Here is a 20,805-nt window from a genome sequence, read left to right as displayed (position 1 = left end):
CATTAAAGTTGAATTAGACCATAAATATAATTTCTGTCCTTTTTAAGTGCCAGTTTTTATTTATTAAGCAAGTTAATGTCAGCTCGTGGTCATCGTATTTTCCAATTCTGAATAGATTTAATAAAATAAACACATTTTTGTAAAATCCTTTGAAAATGCACAAGTTTCGGTTCTGCATGCAACACCTCGGTAAGCTTTGTGTGACGTAATTCTGGCACCATGAACGCTTAGCTCGCTCTCATTAAAGAAACAAATGATTGCATGTGAAAGCCGGACGTATCTCCCACCAGTTAATAATAACGATTAAGATAAATTTGCCTCACATTAACAGAAATGTTTCCAGCAAATGCTGTGCTTTACCGTGTTCTATTGATTTATATGTTAAGAGGAAATATTTCAGGTCTGTAATCGAAAGTATTGAGTACTAGTTAGGCTAGTGTTACAGATTAGCCTGAGCCGAGCGAGGGAAGTCGCTGGCATACGTCTGTGCTTGTGAGCATATATGTGCATACAGTTTATGTGTCAGAGCCATCATATACCTGTTACCAGACTACCTTTTTTTTAAATTTTCTGTGTTTTTGCATTTTTTAAATCTTACTACTAACTTTGTCTATATAAACATCAGCCTAATCTTTCATTTTTTGCGCTGCGTGAAGCAGCATGAAAAAATATTGTCCAATTTGCTTCAATTCTTACAAATGTAGGACATTAGTTTTATGCATTGATGCTTTTATCCAAGTGCATTACATTTTATCTGTGTGTGTTTCTTGTGATCGAACCCACAATTTTTTGCACTATGAACACAATGCCCTACCACTGAGCTACAGACATATTTTTAAATATTTGTAGTGTCCTCTCTCTTCCTTTATCTTGTTTTTCGTTTTTTGGTTTGTTTTCGTGCTAGAATCCGTTCTGACCTTTAGTTGTCAAAGTTCTGAACATTTGTATAAAAGACCGCCGTCGTCTCGATTTGAATATCAACCCTGTAGACGCGGGTCTCTGCGTTCGATCCACTTCCCAGCACATGGAAAATGTGCGTCGCTCTACTTCATCATCCGTAATGGCTCTTTTTGCATATATCTATTTATCACGAATGTGACCTTTAGAAAGTGGATTTGGTTTCATAAAGAAGATGGTTAAAATGATAACAGACTGAGATTTTCTCTTTTATGCACTTTCACACTGTAGTTCACAGCCAGAATGACTTCTGGGATTTTTGTGACGAGCCGAACTTTAAGGAGCGCAATAAAATATAGACACTTCGGTCCTTCACAGCCAAATAGGAGGAAAGTTAGTTGATGCAGGATGATACGGTGTGGTAAAGGTTTATTGATATGTGCTATGTAATGTATGTGTTATATGGGTGTGTGCGGCTGATCAGTAAGAATTGATTTTTTTCAGCTGTTTTGGATGAACTCATGATGCACAGAATCAACAGGGATGGTATGATACAGGATTATATCGATACCCGGGTCTTATTTTAGATAAGTTGATCGAATAGAAATAATTGATTGTGCAGTAATGCTCCAAGTGTTAATGTTATTTAAAAAAAAAACATCTAAAAAGATTCATTTTAGCAGAACCTGTCATAATTAGGAGGACCTCATTATTAAAGATGAAAAACATAATTTTGTACATCATCCTGTTTGGATGACTTCATAAAACCCTCTTTCCAAATTCAGAGAGTCGGAGAGCTTAAACCGTCCTAGATATCCATCAATGTCATGGAATCATTCACGAGGGGTTAATTAATATATAAAGTCATCTACAATCTCTTTCTCTCTCTCTCTCTCTCTTCTCCTGAAACCATTGTTTTGTAGGAATCTGAGACCAACCTAACACAATTGGATCAGTGTCTATTAGGCCTTTATTATATCAGGGGTGCTTCTTCACAAATGTACAGGGCAATTTGAAATGAATTGATTCACGCTGAGACTGGATCCCTAGACCTGCTAATGATTTCCTTTTAGCTTCTTTTACCCTTTGCTTTTAAGTGCCAACTGATGGCCCCCACCTTCAGCAGCTATAGCTCTATAACGGAGCGGTCATTACTGTCAACAGTCCTGTAGCAGTCGTACGTGCATTTTGTCTATAACCTTATTTAATGCTTTTACACTGCTTTTATGTATTAAGTGCATACGATTACAAAACTTTACAGAGGAAACTTGAGGTTTTCTAAACTTCTGTTAGAGACACTTACGTAGGCGTAACGCAAAGCTGATGTAGGTGTTTTATTACACCGAGTAGGATGCTTTTCTGAGCAGACGGCTTATCACTTATCTCGAGTCTATTTATTAGGAGTTTACTACAAAAAATGTGTTCATAACAGAGGTTGTGGGCAATTTTGAAGCTTGTTGAATTAATTTAATAGCACTTGCAGTGGATTTCTGTTTTATTCACTGACAGTGACTGTCATATAGCAAGTCGGTGACATCAGGGCCTTTATGATAGATCAGGTTTACTGTCTGCGTACGATCCAAATTAACTAACTTTCTCCAATCATACAAGATATAAATGTCTTGAGTTAGCCTTGAAAACTAATTAGATAAAATATTCAATGTAGAACTAGTACTGTACATATTGATTTATTTAAAGTTTTCTGAAATTAATACGTTTGTTAGGTACTTAACTCTTTCACCGCCAGCGTTTTTTAAAAAAAGTTGCCAGCCAGCGCCAGCGTTTTTCATGATTTTCACAAAAGTTTAATGTCTTCCAGAAAATGTTGTTCTTCAAATATATAAACACACAATATACCAAATGAAAGAAAAGACCCTCTGCTTTCAAACAAAAAAAACCTCCAGTAGTTCTTTTATAATCAGCTCTTGAATATGGGTAGGTTTCTGCAAAAACACCACATTTTGAGCAAAAAGCAGAGATAATTCCATTTTTGTGACGGACTTTTCATAGAGATCCCATTCAGAGCGATCTTTAAAACAGACACGGACATGCAGCAGCTTGCCATATGGCAAGACGGAAAAACTCGTCATTGGCAGGGAAGCGTTTTCTCTTGATTGACGAGATATCTCGTCGAGATATCTCGTCAATGGCGGGAAAAGAGTTTAAGGAATAGTAAACAAGAGATATTGGGAGAAGAGATATTGTATCTCAATGAGAACTTCCTGGATAAATAAAATAAAGTAAATAAATAAAAAAAACAAAAAATAATAATAAAAATGTCAATATTATCCCTTGTGGGTTGTTGAGGACATTTTTGGCCATTTTTGTTTTTTAATTTCTTAATTTGGCCACAACTTTCTCTGTGTTTCAGCAAATTGAATGATTTTGGTGACAAATCTTATATTTACACACATTTTGAGAAAATGCTTTGAAATTTTTCAACAACGGAACAGTATACCGTGGGCAAATTTACTACCCTTGTGTTGTTCGTGTACAAAAAAGCCACTAAATTAAAGGGCTGTAAAAATGTATCGGATTAATATTTTTTCCACGTTTTTTTCATAAATCTGTTAATCGCCCTCAGTACTGATCAAAACTATCAAATGCTTAAAAAATGTCCATGATTTTAACTCTTTATTTGCCAAGTTCATAAGTGGTGTCACTGATTTGATAAAAAAAACACATATTTTCAATATAAAAAGTGATTGTGGGCTGGATTTTTTCTCCTTTTTCACAGTCTTGGGCTTGTCAAAGATTGGTAAATACATTGGCTTTGATGCATTTTTAGTTTTTTGTGCAGCATCAGTTTTTTATTTTTTTCTCCCTAATTAGTTGTTTGTGGCTTTTTTGCCCCATTGACTTCCATTATAATAATTTTTTTTGCAGAGCCATGACACCTTATTATCATGCATTCTTGATTGTTGGCGGTTTATCCTTTTGCTAAGAGGTCAAATTTGTCATTTTTACGGTTGATCACCATGTGTCACCATTAACCCTTTAGTAGGACTGTGCAAAAAACAGAGCTTAATTTCTGGCTTGTACATTGAGTTATATGGAGTATTGCATTATAAAAATGCATCAGAGCCAATGTCTTTACCAATCTTTGGCATGCCCAAGACTGTGTTAAAGGTAAAAAAAAATCCAGTCCACAACTTTTTATATTGAAAATCAGTCAATTTGTGTTTTTCCCCCCAAATCATTGACACCACTTAAGAACTTGGCAATTAAAGAGTTAAAATCATGGAAATTTTGTAAACATTTGGTAGCTTTGATCGGTATTGAGGTTGATTAACAGATTTATGAAAAAGAATTGGAAAAAATTAATCAGATCAATTTTTACAGCCGTTTAATTGAGTGGTCTTTTTTGTACACAAACAACCCGAAAGGGTAGTGAATGGGAACAACCCACAAGGGTTATTCACTGTAAAGTACTTCAAAACCTGTGTTTGACTGTTTCTGTGAAGTACTAAAAAGGAAATTTCAGGAAATGCCTTGTGTTTTGTGTATGTAATAAAAGTCAATGGTGGCCAGGGTTGTTTGGGTCCCAATGATCTTTAAAATACCTTTTGTGTTCTGCAGAAAAAAGCTGGTATGAAATTGCATGAAAGTGAGTAAATGATGAAAGAATTAAAATTTCGCTTTAGGGAAAGGCTGACAGAGGATTCCCATTATTTGATACTATTTTAAAAGCATTGCAGGTGGCACTTGAGGTTTGTTGAGAGATGCCCAGTGTGTGTACGGCTGTAAACCTCTTCTAATCGGCTCAGAGCTTTAATCCAGACAAAGAGAATTTTTAAGAATCTAAAATATATTGTTGATCATAATTTGTCTTAGTTCATGTTTTCGATGTTAAATGCAGTAACAAAAAAGAATAAATAGATTTGTCCTTATCTTGCTTTTAAATGGTTGTGTATATACAAATAAAAAAGATCTGCAATTTCTTTGAATCCGAAGATTCTTAAAATGCCTTTTCTGTCTGTATAAATGTAATATATCCTTAAACTTTAATCATATTAAAAGAAAGCGGAAATGGGCTTAGCCTTAAGATTTTGCTTTTCCTAAAAGGACACTTATATTTCCTTTACCCATTATATCCAAATAAGGAGAGCAATGGCCTTGACTCATCATAGGCGATCAATAACATCATGTTAGGGTGAACGACCACCTCCTCCAAATTTAAGGTGAGTGTGAGAGAAAAGTGCTTTGTTAAAACTCGGTCCGATCCAAACTTAATAACCGACGGCGTGCGATTCGCAGGACCTTGTCCAGTCATCATGTTTACGGCAGGCATGTCTCCAGACGTGGCCCTTAATGTTGCTCGGCCCCTATGATTGAGTTTTCACCACTTTTTAGGTTCCACCTGACACTTGATCATTCATTTCATTTGTAAAGATTATTGGTTAGAACAGGGAGCACTTTCCGTGCATTAGCAATTTTAGGCTTACAAGAAACACTAGAAAATAATGGTTGATTAACAAAGAGTATTTACTGGTATTCAGCAAAGAAACACGCACCCACCTTTTTAATTTGAGTGAATATTTGGTTCGCCGAACACGCCGACACGCCATGATGCAGTTCCACCTCTTAAAAGCACAATTGCGCGCTGCTACCTTATACGACAACGAGCCTGATCTATACGTCAATAAGTAGACAAGACTAAAATCTGGGCAATGTGGTTATAATTGATTGAGATGTCTGGGTGGAACTTGCATAAAGCAGCCGTGTCATCTGCAAAGAAAGCACTTTTCTTCTCCCCAAAGATCAAACGTAACACTCTAGAAAAATAAATGGACATCGCCCTTATTTGTTAGCCCACTTTAATCCCATCTTTTAAAGAAGTGTTTACAAGAACGCTTTGCCCCTTCCGTCCAAGTAAAAGCTAGGCTCAGTCACAAAAAGGAGTCGTATTTCAAGCAGAGGAGCTGTGATTTTGACCCCTTTGTCTTGATAATCTTAAATGAAACATCCCTTCGCTTGCATGATTGCCAAGTCTTTTTTTCTTGTAAAATGTGATTTACTATACGTGTAATGTGCCGCGCTCTGACATCATTTTTGTGTAGCGAATAAGGAAATTAATGGTTGATGCAATTCGTATGATGTTTATAGAGTGAATATGGCAATCATAAAAGATGCTTCCTGCGATTCTCCAACTTCACGTTTAAGTGCATTCAAGTTGAGATTTTAATAACGAAATGGGATATTTTTGAAACATCAGTTGAATTTTCTAACAATTAAAGTTCATTGTCTCTGTGATTATTTTCTCTATAAAGGTCACGCTAATCTAAAGTTGTCCCTGATTCATTCTGAAACCAGGTGCGACTAAGATTACAGTCTTAGCAGATGCTGACTCAATCATACGTTTTAAGACAAATGAAACCTGCCCGCTAGGTTATTCCAATTACGGTAATCATACCCTCACGCTTTCCCTAAAACGGCAATGCCCCACACGTTCATCTTCCTCCTGCAGCCAACAAAGTCAAAAATCTTCCCCATAAATTTAAGCTAAAATCAATGCGATGCGTTTTGAAAGGAAAACCGGGTCCCTGAATCGCTTTGTCTTGATTTGTCGCCGCAGAATTATACGGACGCTCGACGGCCCTGACTATTACACATTCTTCTCAGCCCGTTTTCAAAACGCAATCCTTTTGGATTGAAACAGGTCTTTAGTATATGCAATGCATTACCTAAAACGGATTACCACAGACAGCGTGCTCAATCACTTTTTATCTTTCGCTGCTTTAAGAAAAAGAACAGTAATCAAAACCTTTCAACCTATTAGAGGGATGACTTTTACAATTGAATCACAGGGACCACAGGTGCGATAACAAGGCGGCTCGGCTTTATCCTTGAGTGTGCGTTTCCCCCCCGTCTCCAGATGTTATTTCATGTTTATCTGTTCTTTAAAAGCACCACTTCAGATCCCTCACTTCAAATTCATGCTATAATGGTGTTTGAGGAAGAGACCCTTGTTTAATACTAAGGCAAGCGAGCTAAAGTAGCAGATCGTGGCGCATCTCAAAGTGGAAAACGGGATGGAATCGATGAGCGCAGCACTGCACTCCCAACTACACGTGTTCTGACCATATTTAATTTTCTAGTGCATTAACACTCAGTCATTACAACATGCAGCCTAGGTGATTTGATCATAATGCATTTTCTTCTTAAAGAATCGCTGAAGTTTTTAGTCAGGTATTCTGCAGTTATTAGATACAGATGGGCACTTCAGCATTAAGTATAGATTTTCAGTCCCTCCTCACTTAAGGCAAGGAGTTTGTCTTAAAGAGGATAATGGCAAATTAAACTCCATACCCCATTTGTTCAGCAAACCTTGATGGGATAATTTTATAACTGCTGATTCACTCATTTCCTAGATTTATCTCTAAAGTGGTTTGGTGGTCTGGCCTCCACATACTTATTGGGAGGGGGGAGGTTTTTTTTCTTATAAGTTCCTGTAGTTGGCTGATGATATACCCTCGGAGAGTTGGAAATGTACAATAATTCCACCGCCTTGCAAGAATCAAGAGCCTTTATTTCATTTACTGACGAGTTTCTCTAGCTCATTTCTCTTTTTAAATTGAATATGTCTTTATTGTTACCCTTCACAGATCGCCACGGCAGTGAGGTTTTTACAAAACCAGAAAGTTCGGCAAAGTCCAATAGCAACCAGAAGAGCCTTTTTGAAGAAAAAAGGTAAGATTTAACTTGATCTGAAAGAAAAACGTGGTAATCTAGTTAAATTCATTTGACCAGTTAAAGGGACACTTCACTTTTCCAGTTCCCCTAGAGTTGAAAATTAGATTTTTACCGTTTTGGAATCCATTCAGCTGGGAGATTCTTGCGAAATTAGACTTGTGAGGTGTCATGAAACATTTTGATAAAAAAAGTGCAAAGTAAGAGTATCAAAATAAGAAGCATACAGTTACAAACATCTCTTCATGTCCTATTTTGTCATCAAATGACATCATACAAACCAATTTTGTTTTTTTTCCCCACATTTAAGGGGGAAATTTTCATTACAGCAACGTGTCCATGACTGGATTTGGGTTCTTTGACATGGAAATATTTATAATTAAAAAATTGAAAGCTTCAGTGCATGTTATACTACAAACATTTACAGTAAAGAAACATGTGGTATTTGCTGATCATTGGTAAATGTAGAGACAATAATAAGGAATATAAATGTGTCCAAGAAAAAAATTCTCATCCTCCGCAACAAATTTCAATCATTGTTTAAGCCCTCAATGAGCTAACATTTTCAAAAAAAAAAAAAAAATATTAGAAGGGACATAATAGGCTTTATGCCCAGCTGCACTACTTCCTGAACTTCAGCCAGCTCCTTGTTTCCTGTCTGCCATTATTGGACACACTGATTAATCCAGGTATGCCTGACCTCAGTAGTCACAACAACAATAATCAGACACAGCTGGATTAATCAGTTTGTCCAATAATGGCAGACAGAAAACAAGGAGCTGGCTGAAGTTCAGGAAGTAGTGCAGCTGGGCATAAAGCCTATTGACTGTGACACTCAAGATGGCTACCAGGTAAGCAGTTCTTATTTCTTTTCTCCAGATAAAAGTAAACATTTTGTTTGTCATAGTACCTAGATAACTTTTTAGTTCTCTTTACCGAAGCATGAGTTTGTAAATGCATATATTTAATGTAATATCATGGTGCGGTAATGATCATTTTTGAAAATGATAATCTAAAAGATTTAAATAATAGGAAATATTTTTTAAATCCTCTAAAAATAATGGTTATAGTAAGTTCAGACCTTAATCGTGCTAAAAAAATAATGGTTTTCAAGGGCTTTCTAAAAAACAAATCTGATGCTGGACACCTTCTGAGTCTGGATTTCGTGAGAATCACCCAGCTGATCTCCGGGTCTGGCGGTACCACTTGTAGCATAGCTTAGCACAATCCATTGAATCTGATTAGACCATTAGCATCACGCTAAAAAATGACCAAAGAGTTTCAATATTTTTCCTATTTAAAACTTGACTCTTCTGTAGTTACATCGTGTACTAAGACCGACAGAAAATTAAAAGTTGCTATTTTCTAGGCAGATATGGCTACGAACTATACTCTCATTCTGGCGTAATTATCAATGACTTTGCTGCGGTACCATGGCTGCAGCAGGCACAATGATATTACACAGTGCCCCGAAAATAGTCCCCTGCTATTGAAAGTTACCAAGGGGACTATTTTCGGGCGCTACGTAATATCATTGCGCCTGCTGCAGCCATGGTATGGCAGCAAAGTTCCTTGATTATTATGCCAGTGTCCTTTTAACTCACCGCCAGCGTTTTTAAAAAAAGTTGCCAGCCAGCGCCAGCGTTTTTCATGATTTTCACCAAAGTTTAATGCCCTCCAGAAAATGTTCTTCTTTAAATATATAAACATACAATATACCAAATGAAAGAACAGACCCTCTGCTTTCAAACAAAAAAAACCCGTTTCATCCTACCTTTAGTGGTTCTTTTGCAATCAGCTTTTGAATATGGGTAGGTTTTTGCAAAAACACCATATTTTGAGCAAAAAGCAGAGATAATTCAATTTTTGTGACGGACTTTTCCCATTCAGAGCGATCTTTAAAACAGACACGGACATGCAGCCGCTTGCCATAGGGCAATACTTCCGGGTTTAAAAAGTTGCGGCAGGGCGCCACCTGGTGGATAGCGGTATTGCGGAAAGACGGAAAATCTCGTCATTGGCGGGGAAGCGTTTTCTCTTAATTGACGAGATATCTCGTCAATGGCGGGGAAAGAGTTAAATGGCTAGAATCGATCAAGTTGTCCGATATGTCATCCAGGTACTTAACTAGAAATGTACCTTCACACAATGAAAGTGGATGGTGACCAGGGCCTAAAACTTCCTAGCTCCAAATGACAAAAAAGCATAGTAATCCACATGATTAATGCACTAAGCATTGTGAAATGTAAGTTGTTTTTCATTTGGATTGACAGTTGTGATCACCATTCGCTTTTATTATAAGAATTTTGACATCCTGCTATAAATAACTCTTTTGTGTCGCATGAACCTTAGGGGTTTGAAAGACACTGGGGTGATGACACAATTTGAATTTTAAAGTGACCTATCCATTTAAATCCGTCTCAGTTTTGGGATCGAAACAGCATGAAGTCCAAACTCCACTTTGCCCCAAAATTTTCACGGGATGATGTCATTTGCTTTTAAGGGTTAAAGGTCGAGGCCACTGCATACCCCGGAGGGTCAGGTAGGGGTCGATCGGACTGCAGAGAGCTCGATCCCAGCTGTGCGGATAAATGACCCATCAGCCGGGACGCTTCTTTGGGATCCAGAAAATTAATATTGACAAACCCTCCTGCACTTTCAATGGAATTGTCAATTACGCTACCTTCCAGCATTTTAAAGCTTTTACTTAATTTAGCTGTTATCATAAATATTAAAGCACTGGAATGCATCGGAAAGTTTTATCGACCAGAGAAGTAACGTGTTGTGAGCATACATATGCATTCACTCTAAATTCAGAGCAGTTTAGGTATCAATCAATATGTGTGTTTGATGCATAACCCACCACTATCTCTCCTATAGCACAAACCCCCTTTCAGATCAGATCGCCGGCTTGAGCGTACGCTGATAGAAATCAATTCCTACATTGTATTTTGATATTTTCTCAGATTTCTTTTTAAAACCTAGCGCTGAAAAAATGACATTGTGTTTTAGTGAATCGCTTTGGGGGGGAGGAAATTGAGAAGCACAGAATAATCTATCTCACTTTATAGCTTATTTGAGTGTTTTGCAAGCAGGTCTTAAAACTTTAAAATCAGTCACATAAAATGATGATCACTTCAGCAGTGAAATGCATATCATTTTTTAAAATAAAATATAGTCCTTCACAAAGGTCAGATTAGTCTTATCTTGATTACGTTTAAGTTTAGCAAGGTCAGCATTGTCCTTTATAACCCGATAACTCATCTGCCCCTGCACAGTATCGATAATTGTAAATCTTACAGCACAGCTCTGCTTATCTGACATAGTTTCATGATTTTTTCCCCTTTTATTTCTTCTTAAAAATAAAAATCATTTTGTTGTATGACCGCTTATTTTATTACACAGCACAGGTACCCTTTGATCTGACTTCCACCTCAAAAAAGTTTCATATTTAATCCAGTATATATTAAGATATTATATGATGTACATGTTAAAAATGGCCCAATTAATGGTAAAAGCAGGTGTATTTGGGGTCTGTCTGTCTGTCTGTAGAGGAGCATAAGAAAGCAATCCTAATAGCTTCATGACCGGTGGAGGTAACAAGAGACAAAATCCATAGTTGCCGGCTGCTGTTGTTCACATCACTGATCTATTATGACTTCTCAATATCTTAAGCATTTTTCTTGTTCAGTGCTTCTTGTTGGGAGTAGTTGGGCTTCATTTATAATTCACAGCTGGGTAATGCTGCATGCAGTACGTTTGCGATGAAATGCTGCGCTTTGATTTCTTTCGAACGTTTACGGCAGGATTGTATCCAGTTGCCGGTATTCATACTTTCTGATTATTTTCAACCCAGCGTTGAGTCAAAAAGGGACAAATCCAGCAGTTTGGGTTAAATTATCCCAGAAAATGTATATGTGTTTGCCCCAACAATTGGTTAAAAACCCTGAATTTTGAGTTGAACATCTCAGTGTAGGTTACATTACTTGTAAGTTACTTACTGAAGTTACATTAAGTTACTTTGAATAATGTTTAATATTTCATTTAATTTCAACTTACTGTTTTAAATTTTGACTAGTAAAAAGCGACTGAAACATATAAAAAAATTAAATTGCTTAAAGGTGCAGTGTGTAATTTTTAGAATGATCTCTTGTAGGGTTGTAACGGTGTGAGATTTCCACGGTATGATAATCGTCTCAAAAACTCACGGTTTCGCGGTTTGCAGGTATAAACACATTATTATTATTATTATTATTATTATTATCATTAGCTACAATGACCCTTAAATTATTAAAAAACAAATAGGGGTTTTCGGTTGAACATATGGTTTATTACATTAAACTTTATTGGGGAAAATACACTTTCGAAAAAAGTAAAGGTTGATTCTCAACCATTTTTGATTCTTTTAATTTTATTCTTTTAAATAAAATTATAAAATACTCATTAAATTCTCTCAGAGCTGCTCTGGATATATTCATTTGTTCACATCATCATATAGTGAGTGAAATGTAAAGTTTTTATTATATGGCCTAAGTATAATCAACTTAAATTGATCTGTAATATAAATCACTTAAATGGGCTTTAGTGCCTCTTTTTGCAGCCACTCTTCGTCCACATTTCTTGCAAACTGGATATTCATCTTCAAGGACAACCTCGTGTCTGTTTTTCATATACCCAAAGTATTCCCATACTTTAGATTTTAACTTTTTTCCTGGTAGGGCATAGAGGATAGAAATTGTAGTCTCTTACATTTTCTCGGCTGTACATCAATGAGTGGAGTCTAGCTGTCACGCCAAATGAAGTTGCATGTGCCTAGTAGCGCAGGTGAGATCTGCTTTTTTTTTCCAAAACCGTGTATAAGCAAATGTTTATGGTATGATAATCGTAAAAGTTAATATCAAGGTATACCGCCATACCGGTATACCGTTACAACCCTAATCTCTTGACAGAAATGCAAAATAATATACAAAACTATATTATCAGGGGTGTATAAAACCCTTTCATAATGAACCGTTATGTGTTTATTACCTTGGAACGAGACCTATTTATCTATATACACAGAGGGGCCCCTAACATGGAAGTCGCCATTTTGTGCCGCCATTTTTCTACAGAAGCCCTGAACGGACAAATTTTCTTTAATAAGTTCTCTCCGACGATTACATGTTTGTCTGGTGCTGGCTACCATAGCTTCTCTATGTGTTTTAAAAGCGAGGGGTGAGCAGTGGACTAACGCGTTGGTTGCAATTCGCAATCTCACCACTAGATGCCGCTAAAATTTACACACTGCACCTTTAACTTAGTTATACCACGGGGCAGTTGAATGCTTTTATCTGATTGGCTGAGAAATGTTCCATGGGTGTTGATTATTTTTCTTTATACTATGGGTCCGTTGAATCTGATTGGTTGATGAACGTTCTGAGGTGTGCAATTATTTTCTGGGAACGCACGGCGAACTTAGTTCCAGGCAGCTCTCTCTCTCTCTCTCTCTCTCTCCCTCTCTCTCCCTCTCTCTCTCTCTCTCTCTCTCTCTCTCTCTCTCTCTCTCTCATCCTTTCTTTCTCTCTCTCTGTGTCTCTGTCGCTCTCTTTCTAATAACTTCATTAATAATGGCATTAGAAGGCTATCAACGGCTCAAGCCTCCATTGCCAGCTTTAAAATGACTTTTGGAACAAGCAAAAGAGTCGTTGGATGAGACGCAGAAGAAATAGTCCTACTCACAATAGCGATTTAAGTGCAAATACCGGACGAATCTCTTTATAAATATATATATATATATATATAAATGTGATCAATGTCTTGAGGTGTGGTAACCGTAGTATAAGTGGAATAATTTTCTCCGGGCCGTTGAATTATTGAAAAATAATGCACACCCGAGGTGTAACGGCCATTCCGCTTCACATCCGCTTCCACTCCGTCGTCAATTATTCCTTACGTAAACCACACACCTAACTTGTCAAATGTCTTAAAAAAAGACACCAGAGCAATGTCTTTGGTAACCATGGTATAAGCAGAATAATTGAATCCGGTCCTTTGAATTATTAAAAAATAATGCCCTCCCGTGCGTCCTGCGGCATTACCACCTTGGGTGTGCGTTATTTTCTTATAATTCTATGGCTGGTCGTCAATTATTCCTTACTTAATGCAATATATATAATAACATAAGTTATCATTACTTATCGATTACATCTTTTTTTTATAGTGAAGGAAATCTAACCTTTAGTCAAGGGCGTAGGTTTGATTCTGGCATTGGTGGGGACATAAATAAAATGGTTGCATTGCAAAAACTGTTTATCACCGTTTACTTGACACAAACAACAGACAACTCATATGCACTTTACTCAGTAACATCTGACTCGCCACCCCCGGCCATCCCAAATTTATAAAACAATTCGTTATGTCCTAGAGCCTAATAAACAGTAACTGTTTAAGTCTTTGTCAAAAAAAAAAAAGAAAATCACATTGTAAGATATAACCATATTTACTTTATAACAATGAAGAATATGCAATTAATATTTAATTCTTAATTTAATTTTGCCAAAAATCCCAGTGTTAAAGTTGTTATGTATATCATGCTGTTTCCTGAACAACGTTTATTAACGTTTCTGTAGTTCACATTAAATCTTCTTTTCATTAACAGACAGTTAATCAGTGTGAAAAAAATAATTTTAAGTTTAAAATGCAACCTTACATTATGTCTACATCTGTGCAAGTAATGACCACAGTGCAGTAATGTAAAGTATTCAGCAATCATGACATGAATTCATGTTTTTACCATGTTGGGGTTATTTTCTTTCATGGATTAGGGGACTCCCTAAATAACCTTGATACCCCATTTATAAAAGGTTGACAAAAGTTTGCAACTCCTCAGGTTAACATGGGATTGTCGTGTATTGGTGAAAACACTGTCCTTGAATCATTATGTGACACAACTTGTTCCGTATTTTGTGCATGAAACAGTTACAGTGGGTATAATAATACTTTCTTCCTCACTTACCTGTAGCCCGAATAATCACGCGCGTCTTGTTGAGTGAACTTTGGCGCGTTGTACAAAGTGAAACCATCCTATCACACGTAGCGAGTAAAGACAAGCCCATAAAGTGATGTGATTTAGAGAGGTGGGACTCAAGAAATGCTAATCCAATCATATTAGCAATGTGATCAGAGAGGCGGGACTAAAGAAATGCAAAGCCAATCATATTAGCGATGTGAGTTACGGAGGCGGGCATTGCAGAGAACGAAAGCTGTTAACCGTTTGTGTACCACATAGAGCGTCATTTTTACAGAACGGGATTGCAAAAGATTTCTAGTCTCATTTAAATGATTTCCTGAAAAAAATATAATAAGTAAAAAATAGAACACACAAGAATAAGAAGGACATTAGTGGTTATATATAAATACAGATTAATTGTTTGGTCGAAATTATTGCTAGGGACAATTCAGTCTTCCCTGAATATTGCTAGGGACATGTCCCTAGCGTCCCACCCTAAATCTACGCCCATGCCTTTAGTATAAATATAGCATTTTCAATGTTACAAATTAACTTTATTGATTTGTAAACTTTCAAAAATGTACGTCTTTTACTTTCATAAGTTCTTCATAAGTTGTTTTATTTATTGATTAATTCAAAAGTCTTTGTTCACCTCGCAGATTTTATTATTCATAAATCTGTAAACTCATATCAATGTATTTGCATGTATGTGTAAATAATAAATATTTAGATTGACTTTGACCTCTCTGAACGACAGAACCATGTTCTAATAAGAAAACACGGTGAACTCAGTATCATGTCAATGTCCCCCTAGGGTGTGTTTGAACATCAATAGATCCATAGCTCGAAGACTCTGCCTTGTGGCATCTCTATTTGATGTCGTATTTTTTATGCAGACGTTTGGAGATCTTTGAATGAGGACACTATTTCCAGGTCACTGGCCTTTTAATTACCGATCCTTGTACAGTTATTGATAGATCTGTGAGCACAAAGCTGTTTACAACCATAGCCAACGAGTTATCATCAACGTTTCAAAATTCTACGCTCGCTCATTTAATTTCGAAGGGTGGGATGCAGCTGCCTAAACCCCCTGGGAAGATTTAATCGTGATATTGCAGCTTGTTGAATAGTTATGAAAATATGCTAAACATTAGAAAAGACAACTCTTCAGTTTTCTCTCAATGGATGTTCCCTATGGGACGATCACACCATCAATCATACGTCTTAATTAACCAAATATGATTTAGGATGATTTTTGCGTACGTCACATACTATCTATAAAGTTTATCCATAGCTCAACAAAGACTGAGAGCGTGTGCTGGATTAGAGCCACGATGACCCTCGTGTTTTAATTGCGAATTGCAATCTTTTGACGCTCTTTATTCTTTTTGACTCATCTCTTTAAATGGCAGAAGAGCGCAGGCTTTAAATTTGCATGCGTCGGAAAATCGTCTTGTGTCAGCACTGAGCCATTTCTACCGAGCCTCACCTTTAACAATGTAATTATGTCACAATGTTGTATCACTCTGAAAGCAACCCGTGCAATTTGAAGGGTAGGAGGGAGACTAATCTAGAAACAAAGTGCTGAGTAATCTTAAGCCAATTTCTCCTTATTAAATTTCTCCTGAAATTTACCATTTTCCCAGAGCCCTGCCGAGCTCACAGAAGCAATTTTGACACGCTGCTCCGTATGTTGTTCCCGCAGTGTTTTCAGCGACATTGCTTGAAACTTTAATTCGATTGCCGTTGTTCGTATTAAAGCGCGCCTTAAACACGGCAGCCGAAATGACTGCTAACTAGTTATGAAGGTGACCTTTAATTTTCTCGGTTTATTTCTAATTTCTATTAATTAGGGATAAAGTTAGGCCAAGGTTATTAATGATCATAAAATACAGATTTTACAATTTAGATTTTTTTTAGGCCTGTTGAATATGAAATGCACAACAGATTTGTGTATTGTCTACACAATAAGGCCCACATTTGATTTGCTGTTTGTCTGCCATAATTTAAATAAACAACAAAAAAACCTATGTAGACCGAATTTTTATCGCTACTCTAATTTTTACTATCCCCAGATTTGACCCCTGTAACCCCAGATCACCCAAAACCAGACAGCAGAAATACAGCCATCTTAATTTCTAATCCACTTCAATTTCTTATTTATGTAAATGCTTCCCAGATTTGCTCTGTATTATCAGCGAGAAATGTCAAAGCCCACATAAAATAAAACCCTACCATCTTCTGTTGGAGTGGGGAGTTAAATTGGATCCCCAGCACGCAGCCGTGGCGGCTGGGCAGCTGATGAAGGGGAAAATAGGAAGCACTTTGATTACATGTTGCAGCATCTTAACACAACAATCTCTCCTACACGTATTGTTTACATGCCGTTATGCTCTAATCCGCACTGACGGATACCTCCGTTACGTCCACCCCGTTCTCACTTTCTCTCTCTTTTCAGGGGAAGCTGATTGGTTTCGGTAAGCGTTCATGGATATGTGCTAATGTTTTTTAAGCAGGTCATTTTACAGTTTAAATTGTGAATTACAGATCTCACAGCATGCCCCATATCTTGTATCACTCCTTGATTGGGGTTCCTGAAAGTTGGTGTACTGTGAGCTTAGATGCAAAACCCTCTATGTGCGTTTGAATAACCTAAAGCAGATTTGAATTGAAATGTACAGTACTGTGCAAAAGTCTTAGACCACCGTGCCAGAATTAGATTGGTTGTTTTTGCAATGTTAGTGATCATATATAATTGTTTCTTGAGCTCTTTAATAGAAAACATCCAGAAAATACAGGAAATGTGTATATAGTATTAAAAACTGTATAAAAATGTAAACTGATGTGTCAAGTTTTTAGGGTAAACTACCCTTTCACTTGAGCAACAGCAGGAAACTGCAGGATCTCTAAAACCTAAATAAAATTAAATCCTAATTTCTAATTTTAAAGAAATTTGTATTTTAACTTCAAACGCTCAAGATGTGTTTAGTGCCAAGAGAGGTCACACTAAACACTGACGGTGCCTAAAGAAGACTTGTAGTCCTGAAAATTATTTCTTGTATTTTCTGTTTGTATCTTAATAAAATAGATTGAAAAATAAATATGGATGGACATTAAAACTTTTAAAACAACAAGGCTGGTGGTGGTAGCCTAAGAGCTTTGCACAGTACTGTATGTATAATACGTGCCAAGAGCATTTGGTTAAGATGATTATCTTATTTTTGATGGAGGTGGCGTATAGCAGCTTTTGCATCTGAGCTCCTCATATGTCATGATGTCAGCTTTAGTTGTGCAGTTTATTGCTGTACATTGAGAAAGACCTATGAATTAGTATTTCTGTTCTTGTTTAGGATAACAATATCTCCCTCTGATATCTCTAATGGCCTTACACCTACAGCGTTTGGGTTGGCACTGTACTCTGGAGAGATCAGCTTAGATCAGCTTTATAAAATGTGCTTAAATCAATAAGCCTAAACTCTAGTTATTTTGCTGCACCGCTGCTAAATTTACTGCGGCATGGCAAAAGAAATTGTTAAAGAGTTTGCAGTTTGTAGTGTGATGAAATGGAGGAGCTAGGTGGCGTGAAAGAATACAAAGCCAATAAATAGACACCGCAATATAAAAACCATCCACTTTTTAATAAGAAAGATGCATTCTGGGAAATTCTGCCATGCATTTTTTTGTGTTTTAAGGTAGAAAATAATAAAAGTTTAAAAAGGTTTTCAGTATATGATTGCAAAATGTAAAACTTCTTAAAGGATTAGTCCATTTTCTTAAAAAGAAAATCCAGATAATTTACTCACCACCATGCCGTCCAAAATGTTGATGTCTTTCTTTGTTCAGTCGAGAAGAAATTATGTTTTTTGAGGAAAACATTCCAGGATTTTTCTCATTTTAATGGACCCCAATACTTAACAGTTTTAATGCAGTTTAAAATGGCAGTTTCAAAGGACTCTAAATGATCCCAAATGAGGAATAAGCGTCTTATCTAGCGAAACGATTTTCATTTTTTGCAAGAAAAATTAAAAATATACTTTTAAACCACAACTTCTCTTCTTCCTCTGGCTGTGTGACGAGCCATCACGACCTCACGTAATTGCGTAATGACGTGGAAAGGTCATGTGTAACATATATGAAACGCACATTTGCGGACCATTTTAGACAATAAACTGACACAAAGACATTAATTAGTATCATTCCTCATACAACAACATCGAAACGGTCCTCTTTCTCCACACTTGTAAACACTGGGGCGTAGTTTCGATACGTCATCCGTGACCTCTTGACGTGATGACGTATTACGTGAGGTCGCACTGGCGTGTCAAAGGACGGGAGGAAGACGAGTTGTGGTTTTAAAGTGCATATATATTTTTTTTTTTCAAAAATGACAATCGTTTTGGTGGATAAGACCATTATGCCTCGTTTGGGATCGTTTAGAGTCCTTTGAAATTGCAATTTTAAACTGCATTAAAACTGTTAAGTGTTGGGGTCCATTAAAGTCTATTAAAATGAGAAAAATCCTGAAATGTTTTCCTCAAAAAACATAATTTCTTTTTGACTGAACAAAGAAAGACATCAACATTTTGGATGACATGGTGGTGAGTAAATTATCTGGATTTTTTTTTATGAAAATGGACTAATCCTTTAAGTTGCCCTTTAACTCTTTTCCTACCAGCGTATTTAAAAAAAAGTTGCCAGCCAGTGCCAGCATTTTTTATGAAGTTTAATGCCTTCAAGAAAATTTTCTTCGATAAATATATAAACATACAATATATCAATTGAAATAACAGAGATAGATACATAGACACATCATATGTACTCATAGATACATATTAGTTTCTCAATAGTACGTATTGGTACCAAATGTACCTATTGGAACATATTAGGACTTTTTAAAGGGTACTGCCCCAGTGAAAGGTGGGGGGTACATATTTTTTGTTTAAATTTCTAATAGTTTCCTAAAAAAGCTGCATCTGTGAATTTTGGGGCATCCGGTGTGTTGTGAGCTCCTGTTGCCTGGATCTCTGACCTCTGTAGCGTTGTTCCTGTAGTCATTTCATTATGCTCAAAGGCCCATGAGGGACATCAGCTTTAAGCAGGTGAATTGAGACTCATCCTATGAAGGTAAAGATATGGTTTATCGTCCCAGATAGTAATAGGACAATATTTGCAAAAAGGTAATGGGACTCACCTCTAGGACAGGAATGGCAGTGACCAAGGCCTGCATAGAGGACAAAGAAATTAATGCGGTTACAAATTACTCCACGGCGCCACCTAGGCCACTCGCTGTTCACTTTGTCATAAACATAAGGTGGTAAATCAAGAAAATGTGACCAGAGTCCTCTTTTTAATACATAAATGAATACGCTATGAGAGCTGTTATTATTTAAGCCGTGCAGTATTGCGGTCTCGGGCACATGTGAAATCTCACTGTGTGAACAATCTCAAAATGCTCTCAGACACTATAGTGATGTTTCTTATTCAATTGGATCTTGTGAATTTACTATAGTGATAAGTATTCACCCACCCGATTTTATTCAGGCCCTGCTGGAAAAAAGCGCAGTTATCTTTAAGAGCCAAAATGTTTCAGTAAGCAGTTTTGGATGTCCCTGTGAGCTTGTTCCTAACCTGTGAAGTTCACTAGTGCCAAAATTGGAGAACTGCACTTTATGGCTGAACGAGTCGTCTCATCATTCTTAAAAAAAAAAGGGACAAAAAAACATCCTGAAAATAAGAGCCCAGAAAATAGAGCCATAAATAATACGGAGAGCAATGGGTTTTCCTTTAAATAAATACCGATCAGGTTTATGTTGAAAGACAATAGAAAACGTAGCCCAGATATGCAGTTTACAGTATTTATAGCTGTAATATCGCAGTGCCACCACCGTAATTTCATGCCCCAATGAGAATGGCAAGGTCAAAGCAAATGCTTCGACTGAGCATCTGCTAATATGGTGACTCATAAACAGGCTCTGCGTGTATCAGGTGCACCAAATAATACAGTATAATGAAATACAGAATAGCTTTCCATTATTGTTCTTTTTTACGGTGCCGTCATTAGATGTAATTTATGTTTTTCAAAAATTCATCTGCCAGCAGGTCGATCCAAAATGGGGGTCCGAGGGGTCATTCCACAGGTTTTGGAAACTAATAAAATTCACGTTTCCTTTTTTGTGTCCTTTCCCTTTTAAATGTAAAATTCACTCTTGTCGTCTTTAAATTAGATCTCA

The 20,805-nt window shown here is 36.8% G+C and overlaps 1 protein-coding gene across 1 annotated transcript in view; it reads left to right on the top strand.

Annotated features, from left to right (window-relative positions):
• pex14 (peroxisomal biogenesis factor 14) overlaps nt 1-20,805 on the top strand; it is a 78,872-nt gene that overhangs the window by 22,574 nt on the left and 35,493 nt on the right. The window contains exon 3 of the mRNA XM_065285590.1: nt 7,503-7,587. Coding sequence (XP_065141662.1) covers nt 7,503-7,587 — 85 coding nt within the window. The remainder of the gene's footprint in view (nt 1-7,502; nt 7,588-20,805) is intronic.

Source organism: Paramisgurnus dabryanus, chromosome 21 (assembly GCF_030506205.2).
Source record: "Paramisgurnus dabryanus chromosome 21, PD_genome_1.1, whole genome shotgun sequence".
Lineage (NCBI taxonomy): Eukaryota > Metazoa > Chordata > Actinopteri > Cypriniformes > Cobitidae > Paramisgurnus > Paramisgurnus dabryanus.
The sequence above is the reverse complement of the archived record's forward strand: the minus strand, read 5'-3'. Positions and strand labels throughout refer to the sequence as shown.